At 39.2% G+C, this 14,707-nt stretch overlaps 4 protein-coding genes across 7 annotated transcripts; 3 read left to right on the top strand and 1 right to left on the bottom strand.

Annotated features, from left to right (window-relative positions):
- The first annotated feature begins 337 nt into the window (after positions 1–337).
- LOC121747477 (alpha-1,3-arabinosyltransferase XAT3-like) lies at positions 338–2,347 on the top strand. Of its 2 annotated transcripts, none has more exons than XM_042141516.1 (3): positions 338–639; positions 728–823; positions 941–2,347. In XM_042141516.1, exons 1-3 carry the CDS (start codon positions 501–503, stop codon positions 2,206–2,208), a joined length of 1,503 nt encoding a protein of 500 aa, XP_041997450.1. In that variant the 5' UTR covers positions 338–500; the 3' UTR covers positions 2,209–2,347. The 2 variants fall into 2 exon arrangements, with proteins under 2 accessions (XP_041997450.1, XP_041997451.1); XM_042141517.1 differs by having other exon boundaries at positions 513–639; positions 751–823.
- A 1,346-nt stretch (positions 2,348–3,693) lies between these two features.
- LOC121749691 lies at positions 3,694–4,734 on the top strand. 2 transcript variants are annotated; one of them, XM_042144281.1, is made up of 2 exons: positions 3,694–3,953; positions 4,021–4,734. In XM_042144281.1, the coding sequence occupies exons 1-2, from the start codon at positions 3,792–3,794 to the stop codon at positions 4,579–4,581; spliced, it is 723 nt and encodes a 240-aa protein (XP_042000215.1). In that variant the 5' UTR covers positions 3,694–3,791; the 3' UTR covers positions 4,582–4,734. The 2 variants fall into 2 exon arrangements, with proteins under 2 accessions (XP_042000215.1, XP_042000216.1); XM_042144282.1 differs by having other exon boundaries at positions 3,781–3,949.
- Positions 4,735–4,803: 69 nt separating this feature from the next.
- LOC121749690 (guanine nucleotide-binding protein subunit beta-like protein) lies at positions 4,804–6,877 on the bottom strand. The gene is made up of 2 exons (XM_042144280.1): positions 5,821–6,877; positions 4,804–5,141 (listed from the first exon to the last, which is right to left on the bottom strand). The coding sequence occupies exons 1-2, from the start codon at positions 6,712–6,714 to the stop codon at positions 5,040–5,042; spliced, it is 996 nt and encodes a 331-aa protein (XP_042000214.1). The 5' UTR covers positions 6,715–6,877; the 3' UTR covers positions 4,804–5,039.
- A 3,655-nt stretch (positions 6,878–10,532) lies between these two features.
- Positions 10,533–13,083, top strand: LOC121746904 (L-Ala-D/L-amino acid epimerase-like). 2 transcript variants are annotated; one of them, XM_042140860.1, is made up of 8 exons: positions 10,533–11,058; positions 11,505–11,615; positions 11,720–11,936; positions 12,007–12,340; positions 12,415–12,476; positions 12,567–12,639; positions 12,857–12,896; positions 12,991–13,083. In XM_042140860.1, coding segments are annotated over exons 1-7 (1,221 nt in total). In that variant the 5' UTR covers positions 10,533–10,635; the 3' UTR covers positions 12,858–12,896; positions 12,991–13,083. The 2 variants fall into 2 exon arrangements, with proteins under 2 accessions (XP_041996794.1, XP_041996793.1); XM_042140859.1 differs by having other exon boundaries at positions 12,857–13,083.
- Positions 13,084–14,707: the final 1,624 nt, after the last annotated feature.

Here is a 14,707-nt window from a genome sequence, read left to right as displayed (position 1 = left end):
ATCGTCGATCCAAAAACTACAAATACTCTTATAAATGTGCAATGATATAAGATGACATCATAAATATACACTTGACAACGATCAAACCAACGAGAAATTATAATTCATCTTTTACATGAAAAAATAGTGAATTATTTTTTAGAAACCATGTCGTTTGTTGGATGGGCGAAGACCATGATAAAATACAAATGTCCGATTATAATTGGATACGAAAACAACGTTGCAAAGAAATCAATCAAATACCTACACAATTTGACAAGATATATAGAATCTATAAGTCAAATTCCAAAAGTAATATTGCAACTAACCTATAAATCAATCATTGAAATGGGGAGCACGAAAAATTAAGTTGGTATAAGCTACGTATAAACATATTTAATTAATTAATTATTTCGACTCCGTCTACTTCCCCTTGACTTTTAGTGGGACTCCATTTAAGCAAAGATCTCGACGCTTTCATCACCTCAAGCAAGAAGAGCTCCATTTCCAAGTAAGTTAAGATGTATGATCCTATTTTCGCCAAGAGCTTCAGCCGCTTAGATCGCCAACGATTCGGATGCTTCGCTCTCGTCCTCGCTCTCTTCATCGCGCTAAGCATTTCCTCCGCATTCAAGCCTACTTTGCATCCCTTGACACTTAGTACGTAGCCTCTCTTTCTCTTGATTTTGCATTCTCGAGAGAGAAACTAAGTACTGAAAATTAGGCTTTGTATTGTTGTATATCTCAGTTGGCGATGCTGTCAATTTGCAGCTCTCGATCAGTGCTGTGGAAACCATGCTCATAGATGATGCCATTATCGACAATATCACTGCTCAAACAGGAGGTATATGTGTGTTGATGTTGTTAGGAATGTCGACTGCATGTCCAACTTCCAACCGTTGTTGAAATTGATATGATGATTAAAACAACACTAACAAAATAATGCTGTTGTGTTTCTCAGAAGATAGTGCTAAGAGCATGCTCGTGATCAACGAAACAGCCAAAATCGAGCCGTTGAATTTGCAAAGCATGTTTGTAACGAACGAGTCAGTGACGGAACTAGCTAGAGAATGGCGGAATGTGGAGCCGTTGTGCAGAGTTTTAAAATCACATGCAGATTACTGCGAGATCCAAGGAGACGTAAGAGTCGACGCGAATTCATCGACGGTTTTCCTGGTGAAGCCGCGTTCGTATCAAATTTTGGATACGAACGCCGTTTCTGATTGGATCATAGAGCCTTATCCAAGGAGAGGAACTGGATTTGTTAAAAAATGGACGGTTAAATTAGCGGCGGAAGACGACGCCTCCGTTCCGAAATGCGACCGGCTTCACTCTCTCCCTGCATTGCTCTTCTCAATCGGAGGATTCACCGGAAATCACTTCCACGATTTCGCCGATTTACTAGTTCCACTGTTTACGACGTCGTTCCGATTCAAACGAAACGTGCATTTTCTCGCCACCGACTACAAGCCGTGGTGGCCGGCGAAGTTCCGCCCCCTCCTCCGCCGCCTCACCGGAAGCGAAATCCTCGACATCGACAACGAAAACATCACAAATTGCTACGGGAGACTAATCGCCGGCCTCAAATTCGACAGCGAGCTCGTGGTGGCGGCTGATTCCACTTCTTCCTCCGGCGCGAGCATGCATAAATTCCGGCAGCTCCTCCGGCAAACTTACTCTCTGAACAGAGAAAAAGCGATCCGCGGCGGAGTGCGGCCTCGCCTGATGATCGTGTCGAGGAAGAGGACACGAATTCTGACGAACGAGGATCGGATCTCGCGAGCGGCGGCGAAGCTAGGGTTCGAGGTGGTCTCCGCCGAGGGCGACCACTCGACAAATCTGACGGAATTCGCGCAGCTGGTGAACTCGTGCGACGTGATGGTGGGGGTGCACGGCGCGGGGCTGACGAACATGGTTTTCCTGCCGGAGAAGGCGGTGCTGGTACAGATTGTGCCGTTGGGCGCCATTGACGCGTTCGCGAAGCTCGATTTTGGGGATCCGGCGGCGGGGATGGGGATTAGGTATCTGGATTACAAAATTGGGTTGAAGGAGAGCTCTCTGATTCTGCGATATGCGGCGGATCATCCGGTGATTAGAGATCCGATTTCGATACACAGGAAGGGCTGGGGTGAGCTCAGAGACGTTTACTTGAATAATCAGAATGTCACCATTGATGTACGGACGTTTAGAGCTACTTTGGCTAAGGCGCTTAAGCTCTTGCGTCGTTGATCCGTTCGTTCATCTTTGTTTTCTTTTTTATAGGTTTTGCATTTCGTGTAAGTATGTGTTCTTGATCATGCAAATGTTGCGGGAATTCATTTTTAATAGTAAAAATTGCCAAATAAATAATGAAAGAAGATCGAATTCGTTCAAATTCGGGTCCGTGTCAGTGTCACATTTTTTAAAATTTGCAAGTTAAATCACAAAAGATGAAAATTTCACAATTATCCCATCAACCTCATTTACGGCGAGATAATGTGCCGACAAATTTTAAATATATCACCGGCCACATGTTTATGTACTATCACACTTAAAAAGTGAGTTACATACTTCTACGTATTTAAATCCGGTTGCTACATCATACATATTTCAACCGAAATGAGTCAGATAAGATAACTGATAAATTCTAATATTTCATATAGTATATGAACTAAATTTGGACTTGCTGCAACTTATAGAACTCTGATGAAGTTCAAATGGTAAAAATTAAATGATTGATTTTTTCTATTTAGGACAAAAAGTTGTTAAGCTTTTTCATTATCTAATGCTGGGGAAGTTGGTGCAGTCTACTCTATTCAAACGTGTGTGCTCGTCATGTGTGTTTTGTTTTATTTTTTGGGGCAAAACCTAACATATATTGTTGGACTTAATAAAATGTGAAGAGGGTGGTGACGGGTGACGCATCAATTTCATCAAAGATAATAAATTTAAATAATTTCCATAGGAATATTTCACACGTAACACTACAATCTAGATGCTTAATTAATTAAAAAAAATAATATGCGATTGTTGGAGACATGTTTAACAATTTAATAAAACTGACTCTTTATTTCACGGTTTTATAAAGCTATCTATTATTGTATATTACTACACCATGGCTTATTTAGATATTTATCTACATATTATTATCAGATTAAAATTTGACCATTTATGCTGAAAACCAATTCCAGTGTTTCAGCATAAGTTGTCCCTGGCTAAATTGTAAGCAAATGACCCAGTATTATTTAAAGGATTGGTTGATGTAGTTTTAAAATTGAGAACAATCACACCTCTATGAGTTGAATAGAACTGGAATGTTAAACATGACAGTGAAATAGAAAGAAAAAACAGGCGAGAGAAAATTTTAATAATACAATAAGTTAATTTATAAATTTATAATATTTCATATGTCTATTTCTTTTAAACTTTAGTTTTTTAAAGTTTCAATCATATTGTACAATCGCATATAAGTTTCATCAAAAGTGAACAAGAATCAATGCAGTTTGAGTGTACATCCATGATAATGAAAATTTGAATATGGGATGCATAGTGGGATCCTAATTTTGGTAATGTGTCTAGATGCTTATGAAGATCTTATAGTTATGGTAAACAGAACGTGTGCATGCTAAGATGACGAGGAAATACACCTTTCAAATTTTGTAACTTGTACTGCCTAAAACAGCAATTCAGATTCTTTATCTCACAATTCAATTCATTATTTCTATAATACTTAGTATACCAATAAAAAAGATGTATTGTAATTGTATAGTACAATATCTATTATTTAATGTTGCCCATCTCTCTTCTAGCCTCTGTATGAAATCTGGAGTTAGATGGAGGAGAAGCAGCTCGATTACGTGCTGGTGCCGTTGGGGATGGCTATGTTTCTCGGCTACCACCTCTGGCTTCTCTTCACCATCATCCGAAATCCGACAAGAACTGTCATCGGCATCAACTCTCAGAGCCGCCATAAATGGCTCTTCTGCTTGATGTCTGTTAGTATTCCTTTTCCCTTTCTGTTTGTAATCAGTTTTCATGGTTGTTTGTTTTGATAATTGACAGGATCCACTAAAAAATGGAGTACTGGCAGTTCAAACGATCCGTAACAACATAATGGCATCGACCCTCTTGGCGACGACAGCCATCACTCTGAGCTCGCTCATAAGCGTGTATGTCAGCAACAAGTCCAGCTCCCCCTCCTCCAAGTTGATCTACGGGAACAAATCCTCCCTCATGTCCTCGCTCAAGTTCTTTGCCATTTTGCTCTGCTTTCTCGTGGCATTCCTCTGTAACGTCCAGTCCATAAGGTACTACGCGCACGTCAGCTTTCTAGCCACCGTGCCCACCTCTCAGGGCAAGATAGACGCCATTGAGTACGTGGCCAGGAACTTGAACAGGGGTAGCTTCTTCTGGTCGCTCGGACTCAGAGCTTTCTACTTGTCCTTTCCTCTCTTCCTCTGGGTGTTCGGCCCGATACCCATGTTCCTTTGCTGCTTCGCCATGTCGTTCCTTCTCTATTTCTTGGACACCACCACCAACTTCACCAGAGATATGCACTCTCATTCTATCAAGCAGGAAGCCACTGTTGAAGAAGCGGAGCCTGTAGATGCTCATGCCACATGACCTATTTCTCTCTAGCTAAATTACACTTTTAAAGTTCAACTTTGGTGTATTATCTTATGATAATAGGTATTGCATGATTGCAGAATTTGATCAGTAATCTTGAAACTGCAGATAACTGTTATGTTGAATAACACTACTTTTTTTCCATGGAAACTGCAAACAATTGTATAGAAGCATAATCTACACATAGCACAAATGCTACAGATTTCTCTGGAGAAACACTTAACAAACTCGAAAGCTTTTATATGATAAAATGGAACATATGTGAATCTTTAAGAGTACAAAATATGAAAACTCAAAAACGAGTAGCCACGTAGAAGGAAATACAGAGATATGATTATGCATATAAAATTAGAATTGAATTGTGCTGAAACCTAGCAGACAAAAATCCCAAGTGATCAAAAAACATTGTCAAAATTTTCCACATGCTGGAAATTTACGAGAGTTGAATCACATTCCTAGTATCGGCCGATGCCCCAAACTCGGATGACACCATCGGTATAGCCACTGAAAAGGGTGCTTCCATCAGCTTTCCAGCTGAGACTGGTGCAATATATAACCTGCAGCAAACAATTATGAATAAGCATAACTTACAGTCAAAACTATAAATACATAGAATTTCATTGATAAGTCAGATCCGGAGATGGACAATCAAGATTATTGAACTACTACTAAACATAGCCAAGCAAATTAGTAAATTAAGATCTTAAATTTTGATTCAAACTGTGCTTTATTTGTTCAAATTTGATTCAAATTAAAGATCTTTAAAAAATTAAAAACAAACATGAAAGTTTCATCTGTTTCTGTTTCCCTAAACGAACCTATAATCATATACAGTTTATAAGTGCAAAGGCTTGACCAAACAAACACTTAGGATTCAAGGAGGGTGGATTGAGAATGGCAGATAGGAACAGAGTGACTACGGTTGCTCGGAGTATATAATCGTTACACTTACTTCCCATTATCATCAAATTTTAAGTGTTCAACCAGACAAATTCATTAAAAAAACACAATCAAACAGAAGCATTTTTTTTGAAAAAAATGGGGATCAAACCTAAAAATTCGACATTATAAGAGATGAAACAACTCAAAATTGCATTCTGTTATTCAAAAATACTCTACTATACATACATTAAGATAAATTGGTAACCAACCAACGAAAGAATTACAATCATAATTACAAAAAGAAACAAATTAATTAAAAAATACTTTAAGCAGATAACACGACAAAAAATTTACCTTGTTTTTGCCAGCAGCAGTTTGCCCAGCTTCATCTCTGGCCATTTCACTCTCCTGCTTCAAATCCACCTTGAGATCCGAAACAACACTCTTGCTCTCCAAATCCCAAATCTTGATTCCCGATTCAGTGGCAGCGCAGAGCCAATACCTATTAGGGCTAAACGTCAGAGCATTAACAATCGAGCCAGCCTCCAACGAGTACAGCATCTTCCCCTCCGTCAAATCCCAAAGCAAAATCACACCATCCTTTCCCCCACTGGCGCACAGCGAGCCATCAGGCGACACCACCACCGTGTTCACGTATCCAGTGTGTCCAGTCAGAGTCGCACGCAGCTTGCAATTGGTCAGATTCCAGACCTTGACAGTCTTATCCCACGACCCCGACACCACCGTGGGCTGGCCGGCGTCGGGCGAGAACCGGACGCAGGAGACCCAATCGGAGTGCGATTCGCCTTGCTCGATGGTGTACTTGCACTCCCCGAGCGTGTTCCAGAGCTTGATCGTCTTGTCGCGCGACGCCGAGACGATCTGGCGGTTGTCGGCGGAGAAGGCGACGGAGAGGACGTCCTTGGCGTGGCCGACGAAGCGGCGGGCTGTTTCGCCGGTGTGTAGGTCCCAGAGGCGGAGCTCGGCGTCCCAGGAGGCGGAGAGGGCGAATTGGCCGTCGGAGGAGAGGACGACGTCGTGGACGAAGTGAGAGTGGCCGGTGAAGCGGCGGGTGGCGACGCCGGAGGAGGAGGAGTCCTTGGTGAGGGTCCAGAGGATTAGGGATTTGTCGCGGGAGGAGGTGACGATGGTGTCGGAGTTGTCGATTGGGGCGGCGATGGCGGTGACCCAGTCGGTGTGGCCGCGCATGGTGCCGCGGAGGACGAGCTGTTCCTGCCCCATTCCCATGGCTGCTAGGGTTTTGGATTAGGGGTTTTCGAGGGAGAAGAAGCAGCCGGATTGACTTATTACAAAGGCGACGGGTATTTATATATTGAGAAAAACATAGGTTTGGAATATTTTATACCTATACAAAAGTATTAACACAATTTTTTTATTAATGAATCTATTCCAATCTTTAAAACTCGGTAATTTTATATCAATATATGATTAGTAATTGTATCAATTTTATATCGATTTTATGAGAGAAAATTCATTCTAACAATTTTATTCTAATTTTTACTAGTATTTTACTAGGATGAAAAGGTAGTATACATATTTCCTTTTAATTATTTTTATTTTTATAATTATAATTATCTAAAATTTAGTACTAATTGATAAAAATTATTAGTACAATTTAGAAAATTGGGATAAAATTGATAAATCTAAAGGAATAATTTCATAGTTACATATGCAAACAAAGACATCTACTTAAAACCCAAGGGTGTGGTCGAGTGGTATGAGACTTGTCCATCCTTGCCTTTGGATACGGAGCAGCCTTAAATACAAATCAGCAAGTTACCAAAAAAAAGACCTCTACTTAGTAAGAGTAGTAGTTAAAACAAAAAATTGTTAAAATTTTCAAATTTTAAGAATTTAGAATGTTGAATTTGTTGTAGTTCCATGAGGCTGATGTGCGCACAAATTTTCAAGTTTTGAAACTGAAAAAAAAGGTTACAATATTGTAGGGAGTTGGCTCTGTGTAGCAGATAGATAAACTGATCCTACCCACATTACATGAAATATAAATAAAAATTATGATATAACTGATCCATGTTCCAATCTTGAAAATGGTGTTCCAATCTTGAAAATGCAAAGCTCAAAGTCACAGATAGTTTCATTTAACTTATAGATGATGACATGTCACTTGATGCTACACAAGTTCATCAACAAGGGAAGCAAATGACAATGATCAGAGAGGAAGTCCTGCACAGAATTGGATCATAAAGAACTACATAACCGGAATGAAATTGATGTGTGTGTGTGTGTGTTGTACATATATAAACCATCCAAGATTTTTTGCTACCTCAACCAGTCTATTGAAATTAAACAGTTCAAAACATGTTAAAACTAAACTCAGCAACCTGTTGTTTACTGAAAACAGGTGAATGCATTTTCAGTAATCCATCAAGAACTCAAGTTACTTCAGAGGTTAGGGAGATGATAAGTTCGGCTATCTCAGCAGAGGCCTTTGTTTTGGCAGCTTTCAAAGCCCTCTCAGACATCTCTTCCATCAGAGTATCGTTATCTGTCAAAGACCAAAGCGAGTCATAAGAGCTGGCATAAGCAGTTTGAGAAAGACTCTTCGGATAAGTTTTCTCCTTTTAGTTTGGCAATTGAAAAGAAAAGAAAAAAGGGTTATGCGTCAAGTTTCATAAGTTAGCCTACTACTACCACACCAGATTCATCAGTTCCGAATTCAACAAAAGAAGATGGAATAAGAAGCAGTAAGAGATTATATGCGATGAATTTCAATGAAAAAACAGCAATGATCATTTGTATTAGAAATGTTTCTCATACCGATAATTCCTATTTCATTTGTGAGCAAGAACTCATTTATTTACTGAATTGTGATCTTCCTCATATATTTCATTTGTAGTGGAGAGTGGCGTTTGATTTGCTACTTTTATCATGCTGAAAGAGACTCCAATGACTCAACAAATAGAATTATTTTTTAAAAATTATGTAGAAAAAAGTTCATTAATGCAACTTTGTGAATAGAAAAGCTATCCATGTAAAAAGTTTCAAGATTTTGCCCAAACATTATCTTATCTTCTTCACTTTTTATTAATTAAAAAACTATTTCTCCTACTGAATTACTTAGAACTGCAATTGTCAACCAAAATATTATTAGGCGGCCAACTCAAAATAAAAAATTTGCTATAAAGTGTTTTACAAGTAATAACAAAGAAGAAATTATTATTTGGATAAACTAAAACAGTCCAACCAAGTCCTGGGCCGGTGTTCACTCAGGCCCACACAGATTTGAGTTTTCCTCCTGAACGTAGGCCCAGGATTGGATAATTATATATCTTTGTTTTGTTTGAGTTATTTATGTTAATCATATTTCCAAATAAAAATTTGTTTTGTGAATAAGATAAAAAAAACAATCAAATACAAAAAATTTCGATTTTATTTTACTTTAGATTATCTATGCTGATGTATGGAATATTTTAGTGATATTATTGATATCACTTGGCAATGGATATTTTCGCAGGATAAGAAGCCATTTCGACGTATTAATATTAGGTGTATTACGTATTTATCTGGAAAAAAAAGTGCATTTTGAGAATATGTGAACACATACAGTTTCATGTCAACATTTACATCTCCAATGTAGCATCACAAATGAACTTTTTGTGGCCTAAATTATTAATAATAGTTTTGTTATCCAAAAGCAGCCATTAGGGGCATTAGAGGGTCACTAAGCATATTCGTAAAGACATATTCTGTTTAATTAGTCTCATTCAATGATAACAACTTGTTCTTAATCTCTCAAACTAAATGACAGTCTCATCTAACAACCATTCCCTATTTTGGTAGAGACCAAATATATAGAAAAAAATTATTGATAGGAGCAATGTTTTCTAATATGTATTTAGCTAACGCTAACACACACTGCCAAAAAAGCTTATTTGACATTAATAAAATAATAACCATCACAAATTGATATTTGAAAAACAACTTTAGAGGCACGCTCGACAAAACAAAGACTTTTATTTTTATTAAATTGAGTAAATGGATTGATACATTCATATACTCAAATTTTATTTAATTACACTAATAATTAAAAACTGCCATAAAACAAGTACTCCATAAAAGATCCATCACAAAAATAATACTAATAATTATAATGATAATAGTAGGAAACATAAATTTAAAAGATCAAAATCCAAAATTGAGAGAGCAATGGATAATTAATAGTATTAAGACAACTTATTTGGTAAGAATTGAACTACAGTACAAATATTAATATAAAGATTTCGACATTAAAAGTGCCGGAAATTTAGTAGGAGTTTCGAAAAAAATTAAAATGATAAATTTTACGTGGATATTGCAATTATATCAAGTTTAATTTTTGTTGTTGTTAGAACAAAGATATTTATCGGCGGACCAAGTGATTATTCTTCGTGCTGATTATAGGTAACTCGAAAGGTGAGACAACTGGCCTGAGTAGAGTCACATGTCACTCAACCACATCCTTGAATTTAAATGTTTAATTAGTATTTTAATGCAAAGTAGCAAAATAATAAGAAGGCTGAATACTATCTCCGGCGTCAATTAATGGAGTACCTCATTTTACCATTTTGCTATTTTTGTTTCATTTTGTTTTTACTGTATAATAAGCAGATATACTATTTATTTGATAAGCAAATTAAAGCTCACATTATGTTAGTAAATTTTATACAGAATCAACACCTTTCTCATTTTGCCATTGTCCTATTTTTGTTTCGTTTTGTTTTTATAATATAATAAGCAGAAAAAAAATGTGACTCATAGTAATTCTTTTCGTGTTTAACAATTCTTGAAATTTGAACTGCCACAAATTTAGGTGGATACTGCAATCATGACAATTTAATCTCTTTTTTATCTTCTCAAAATAACAAACACGTTTCGAAATATTGCATGGATGAAAATCAAAATCTTGAAAAATAGCCTGAAATGGAAATTTTGGCGAGGTGGAGTAGAAGATAAACAGATACATCACACATGCAAATTGCAAAACACACACAGCACCAAATACAGTAATTAATTATTGCATACAAACACGTTTCAAAAACATCCAAAAACAATTGGGTTTCTTCTTCTCTCTCACTCTCCTCAAATCACAATTGAAAATTTTGAAGCAAACTGTTTCTGTTCACTCTCACTAAATCAGAGGGAGAAAAAATGGTTCCTTCCGCCGCCTTCCTCTCCCTGCAATCGCCGCCTCTCCGCTTCTCCAAGAGCCCCACCGCCTGCATGGCGGCTCCGCCGGCGTGCCTGGGGTTCAAGAACCTGATGGAGACGTACGCGGTGAGCGTGCAGCGCGCGGAGGGGAGGGCGCTGAACGTGCCGCTGCTCGCGCCGTTCATGATCGCGACGGCGCGGGTGGACAGCGTGGAGAATGTGGCCGTGCGGGTGGAGCTCCGCAACGGCTGCGTTGGGTGGGGGGAGTCGCCGATCCTCCCCGGTGTCACGGCGGAGGATCAGGCGGCGGCCCTGGCCGCGGTGGCCGAGGCTTGCCGGGCTCTGCTTGAGAGCCCTGGCAAGACCTTGGCCATTGTTCTTGCTGAGATTGGTGGGATGCTTCCTGGCCATTCTTTTGCTTCTGTGAGTTTCGCACTAGTTCCTGTAATTCTTACTTTATAAATTAATCTCTGGTTTGGATTTGACATAGTTTAGATGGTTTGTTGGATTGGTTTGGATTTGACATAGTTTAGATGGTTTGTTGGATTCTAATTGTACTGGATTTGAATTAATCATGTTTGGTGGTGTATTTGGGATTTTCTTCATTAGGGTTCATAATCCCAATTGACACTGTTTTGGTGATGTTGATTGTGACTATCCTCATTTCTTAGTTTTCACTCTGTTTTTCAAGATTTCATAGTCTGTTGTTTAGCAAACTACAATGTTAAATAGTCTTTGAATTTGAAGATTCTGTATTTTTTGTGTCACTACCAAAATGCCTCGACATATATATTACTTCCAACTTCCCTCATTCTACGATGTAGGATGGATTTGCAACCTAATTGAATGTATATGTCTGATTGATGAAGGTCAGAGCAGGGATCGAGATGGCATTGATCGATGCAGTTGCAAACAGCATTGGAGTGCCTCTATGGAGACTGTTCGGTGGATTCTCAAACGCGATAACAACAGATATAACAGTTAGATACTTCTCTGTTCATACATACTTCTCTGTTCATGTGAAGAAAATCATTAGCAGGTGAAGTGACTAACTAATAAGTAATAACTATAATCATACAAACAGATTCCAATAGTTTCCCCAACCGAAGCAGCAGAGCTGGCTTCTAAGTATCGCGTTCGAGGTTTCAAGACTTTGAAGCTCAAAGTGGGGAAGAACTTGTCTGCTGACATTGAAGTTCTTAAAGCTATACGCACAGTCCATCCCGACTGCTTGTTCATTTTAGATGCTAACGAAGGTTATAGCTCTGAAGAAGCCATTCAAGTTCTCCAAAAGTTACACGGTAAATATATGTTCCGTCTACCTGCATATATTTTCTTGACGATCTCAGTAACCTTTCTCTTTTCCTGCAGAAATGGAGGTGACGCCTATTCTTTTCGAACAACCAGTTCACAGAGATGACTGGAGAGGCCTTGGTCGCGTTAGTCGCGTTGCCAGAACCAAGTATGGAGTATCTGTTGCTGCTGATGAAAGTTGCCGTAGTTTAGATGATGTGAAGAAAATAGTGAAGGAAGACCTTGCACACGTAGTCAACATCAAGCTCGCCAAAATGGGAGTGCTTGGGGCTCTCGAGATCATTGATCTAGCAAGGGAGTCCGGATTGGATTTGATGATTGGTGGTATGGTCGAAACAAGGCTTGCTATGGGCTTTGCCGGTCATTTGGCAGCTGGTCTCGGGTGTTTCAAGTAAGCAACACTAGTGTTTTAATTCAAGTAATACTATGTGAAAAAAAGCATATTTTTCACTCATTTGTTTGCAGATTCATTGACCTCGACACTCCCCTCTTACTAGCAGAGGATCCTGTTCTCGGAGGCTATGAAGGTACTTTCTCGATTTCTAGTTCGTGCTTGTAGTTAGCATCACGGATTCGTTTCTTAACAAATTACTAACCCGATACGTTCCCTGGCTTAGTTTCTGGCCCTGTTTACAAGTTCACTAATACTAGAGGTCACGGCGGTTTTCTGCACTGGGACAATATTTGCTGGTAAGTTACTATATTGAACTCAACTACTTTTACTTATACAACAGACTGTCCATATCGGTTTCACTGTTCGACATTTTGGTCGTAATATAAACGCACAATCACTGAGACACACAGCTCGTTGGAGGACTATTAAATTCTGCACTGCCCTAAAGCATGACGGAGTAGAGTTTACACATACGTATATTTGATCTTGGGAGTTTATGTGTTTGTGTTGCAGATAAGATGATGAAGCTCACTGCTCTGGCCATGGTTGGATGGTGGGATAGTTATTAGTAATATTGTGTTGTTAACTTTAGGCTATATAAACATGTAAGATGACATAATTAATGTATGGAATTTTCATTTGTGTAGTGGCAGGAATGGGCTGTGAATGATGACGATGATCACTGTAGTAACTTGGCTATATATATAACTTGATGAATTTGAGTTGAGAGTTCGCATTTAGATACATATTAAATGCACTTGAACAAGTGATATGGAGTTTAGTTTATGGTTCAGAGAATTTAAAAGTTCAGTTCACTATTTCGGTTAGTGTTGATGAAGTCTCTATATTACATTCAAACTTAGTCGGTTTAATAATCTAATACTCCACTTTTGAACTTGATGATTAAGATTTGATAGTATTTTAAGAATAATTGCTTGTGTGGTTTACATTCGATTCAATAAAGTAAGATAAGGATTAAAATAAAATCCAAGAAAAATAATATAATGATTATGTTTGGTAGCTAAGATAAAAATTAGGATAAAGAACTAAAATTATTAATATAAGATACAACCCAAACTCCCACCCAAATGTTTAAGCCATCCGCAATGTTGTCTCTTATCCGTCTCTTAACCGTCTCATCTCTTCATTATTCATGCACCACACTGTACTTTTCATCTCATCTCTTCATTAAGAGACAACAACCCTCAATCTCTTAACCGTCTCTTAATCATCTCATCCTTTAACTATTCATTCAATTTCATTTTTTATTTTTTTTCAAACAAATTCAATTAATAAAAAACACACTTCATTAAATAAAATAAAAATACAACTTGAAATTCAAAAAAAAAACTACATAATTAAGATCCTAAAAAAATAAAAATTACATAATTTAAAATACAATTTTATAGAAATTTAAAAAACTACTCCGCCGGCGAATCATTCCCCGAAGGCGGTGGCGGTGCACTCAAGCTACGTGGAGGCGGAATACCAATTTGTCTTGCCATATACTCAATTCCGACAAGATGGACTTAATATTGTGGAGGCGTCATGCGGGAAGTGTCTGTCATCGTGGCGGTCAAGTACATGGACAATAGGGTGTTCGAGCCCGAGCCCGCCTGGCTTGATTCGCCTCGGCCCCTCCTCCCTCTAGCCACCTTCGACGCCTTGCGGCCGACGGCGCCCACGGGATGAGTCCCATGCATCGGTGGTCGTGCCCTCAACCTCTTGTGAGGCGCTGCCTGACCCACCCTCACTAGACGAGTATTGGCCACCCGCCGTGTGCTTCGTGCGCTACGAGCTCGAGCCTTGACTGGACTGGACACCGCAGGCCCACCTTTCAACGTCTTTGACGGCCTCCCAAACATCGACATGTTTGAATTTTTTGCCGTTGTCGTCAAAGAAGACTCGCAAAGTCGCTCTCATAATGTCGGCTCCAGTGGCTCTGCTTTGGTAATGAGCTGCTTCATTCTTGTAGATGCCGCAGAATATTTTGACATCTCTGTCTACTCGGTCAAAGTAACTTCGGAGCATCTTCATGGTGCGGCGGCGGGACCCCTTTGGCTTGGTCTAGTTGTAGGCGTCGGTGACCTTTTCCCAAAAACTCTTTCGGATTTGTTGATTCCCGACGATGGGATCAAACGAGATGCTTACCCAAGCATTGAACAGAGACATCGTGTCCTTGTGGCCGTATAGATGACGACCTACATCCTCCTCCTCCTTGGCCGCCTCCTCCTTTTCCTCCACGGCTTCGAATGCGCGACCCCTGGAGCTTCCACCGCCTCGTCTTCCTTCCGGATTGTGTTCATCCGGATAATCCTCCCTAATTTGAGATAATCCCTGCCAATACCTCGGGGCGGAGGGACA

This window comes from Salvia splendens, chromosome 9 (genome assembly GCF_004379255.2).
Source record: "Salvia splendens isolate huo1 chromosome 9, SspV2, whole genome shotgun sequence".
NCBI classification, from domain to species: Eukaryota; Viridiplantae; Streptophyta; class Magnoliopsida; order Lamiales; family Lamiaceae; genus Salvia; species Salvia splendens.
Note: the sequence above shows the minus strand (reverse complement) of the source record. Positions and strands in the feature narration are given on the sequence as shown.

What these genes read in the sequence shown, in the direction of transcription:
- LOC121747477 (XM_042141516.1), top strand. Translation starts at nt 501, where the DNA reads ATGTATGATCCTATTTTCGCCAAGAGCTTCAGCCGCTTAGATCGCCAA. An exon ending in TTTGCATCCCTTGACACTTA is followed by an intron (nt 640 to 727) that starts GTACGTAGCCTC and finishes TGTATATCTCAG; the next exon opens with TTGGCGATGCTGTCAATTTG. An exon ending in TATCACTGCTCAAACAGGAG is followed by an intron (nt 824 to 940) that starts GTATATGTGTGT and finishes TGTGTTTCTCAG; the next exon opens with AAGATAGTGCTAAGAGCATG.
- LOC121749691 (XM_042144281.1), top strand. Translation starts at nt 3,792, where the DNA reads ATGGAGGAGAAGCAGCTCGATTACGTGCTGGTGCCGTTGGGGATGGCT. An exon ending in GGCTCTTCTGCTTGATGTCT is followed by an intron (nt 3,954 to 4,020) that starts GTTAGTATTCCT and finishes GATAATTGACAG; the next exon opens with GATCCACTAAAAAATGGAGT.
- LOC121749690 (XM_042144280.1), bottom strand. Translation starts at nt 6,714, where the DNA reads ATGGGAATGGGGCAGGAACAGCTCGTCCTCCGCGGCACCATGCGCGGC. An exon ending in CTGCTGCTGGCAAAAACAAG is followed by an intron (nt 5,142 to 5,820) that starts GTAAATTTTTTG and finishes TGTTTGCTGCAG; the next exon opens with GTTATATATTGCACCAGTCT.
- LOC121746904 (XM_042140860.1), top strand. Translation starts at nt 10,636, where the DNA reads ATGGTTCCTTCCGCCGCCTTCCTCTCCCTGCAATCGCCGCCTCTCCGC. An exon ending in AGTTCTCCAAAAGTTACACG is followed by an intron (nt 11,937 to 12,006) that starts GTAAATATATGT and finishes CTTTTCCTGCAG; the next exon opens with AAATGGAGGTGACGCCTATT. An exon ending in TGTTCTCGGAGGCTATGAAG is followed by an intron (nt 12,477 to 12,566) that starts GTACTTTCTCGA and finishes TCCCTGGCTTAG; the next exon opens with TTTCTGGCCCTGTTTACAAG.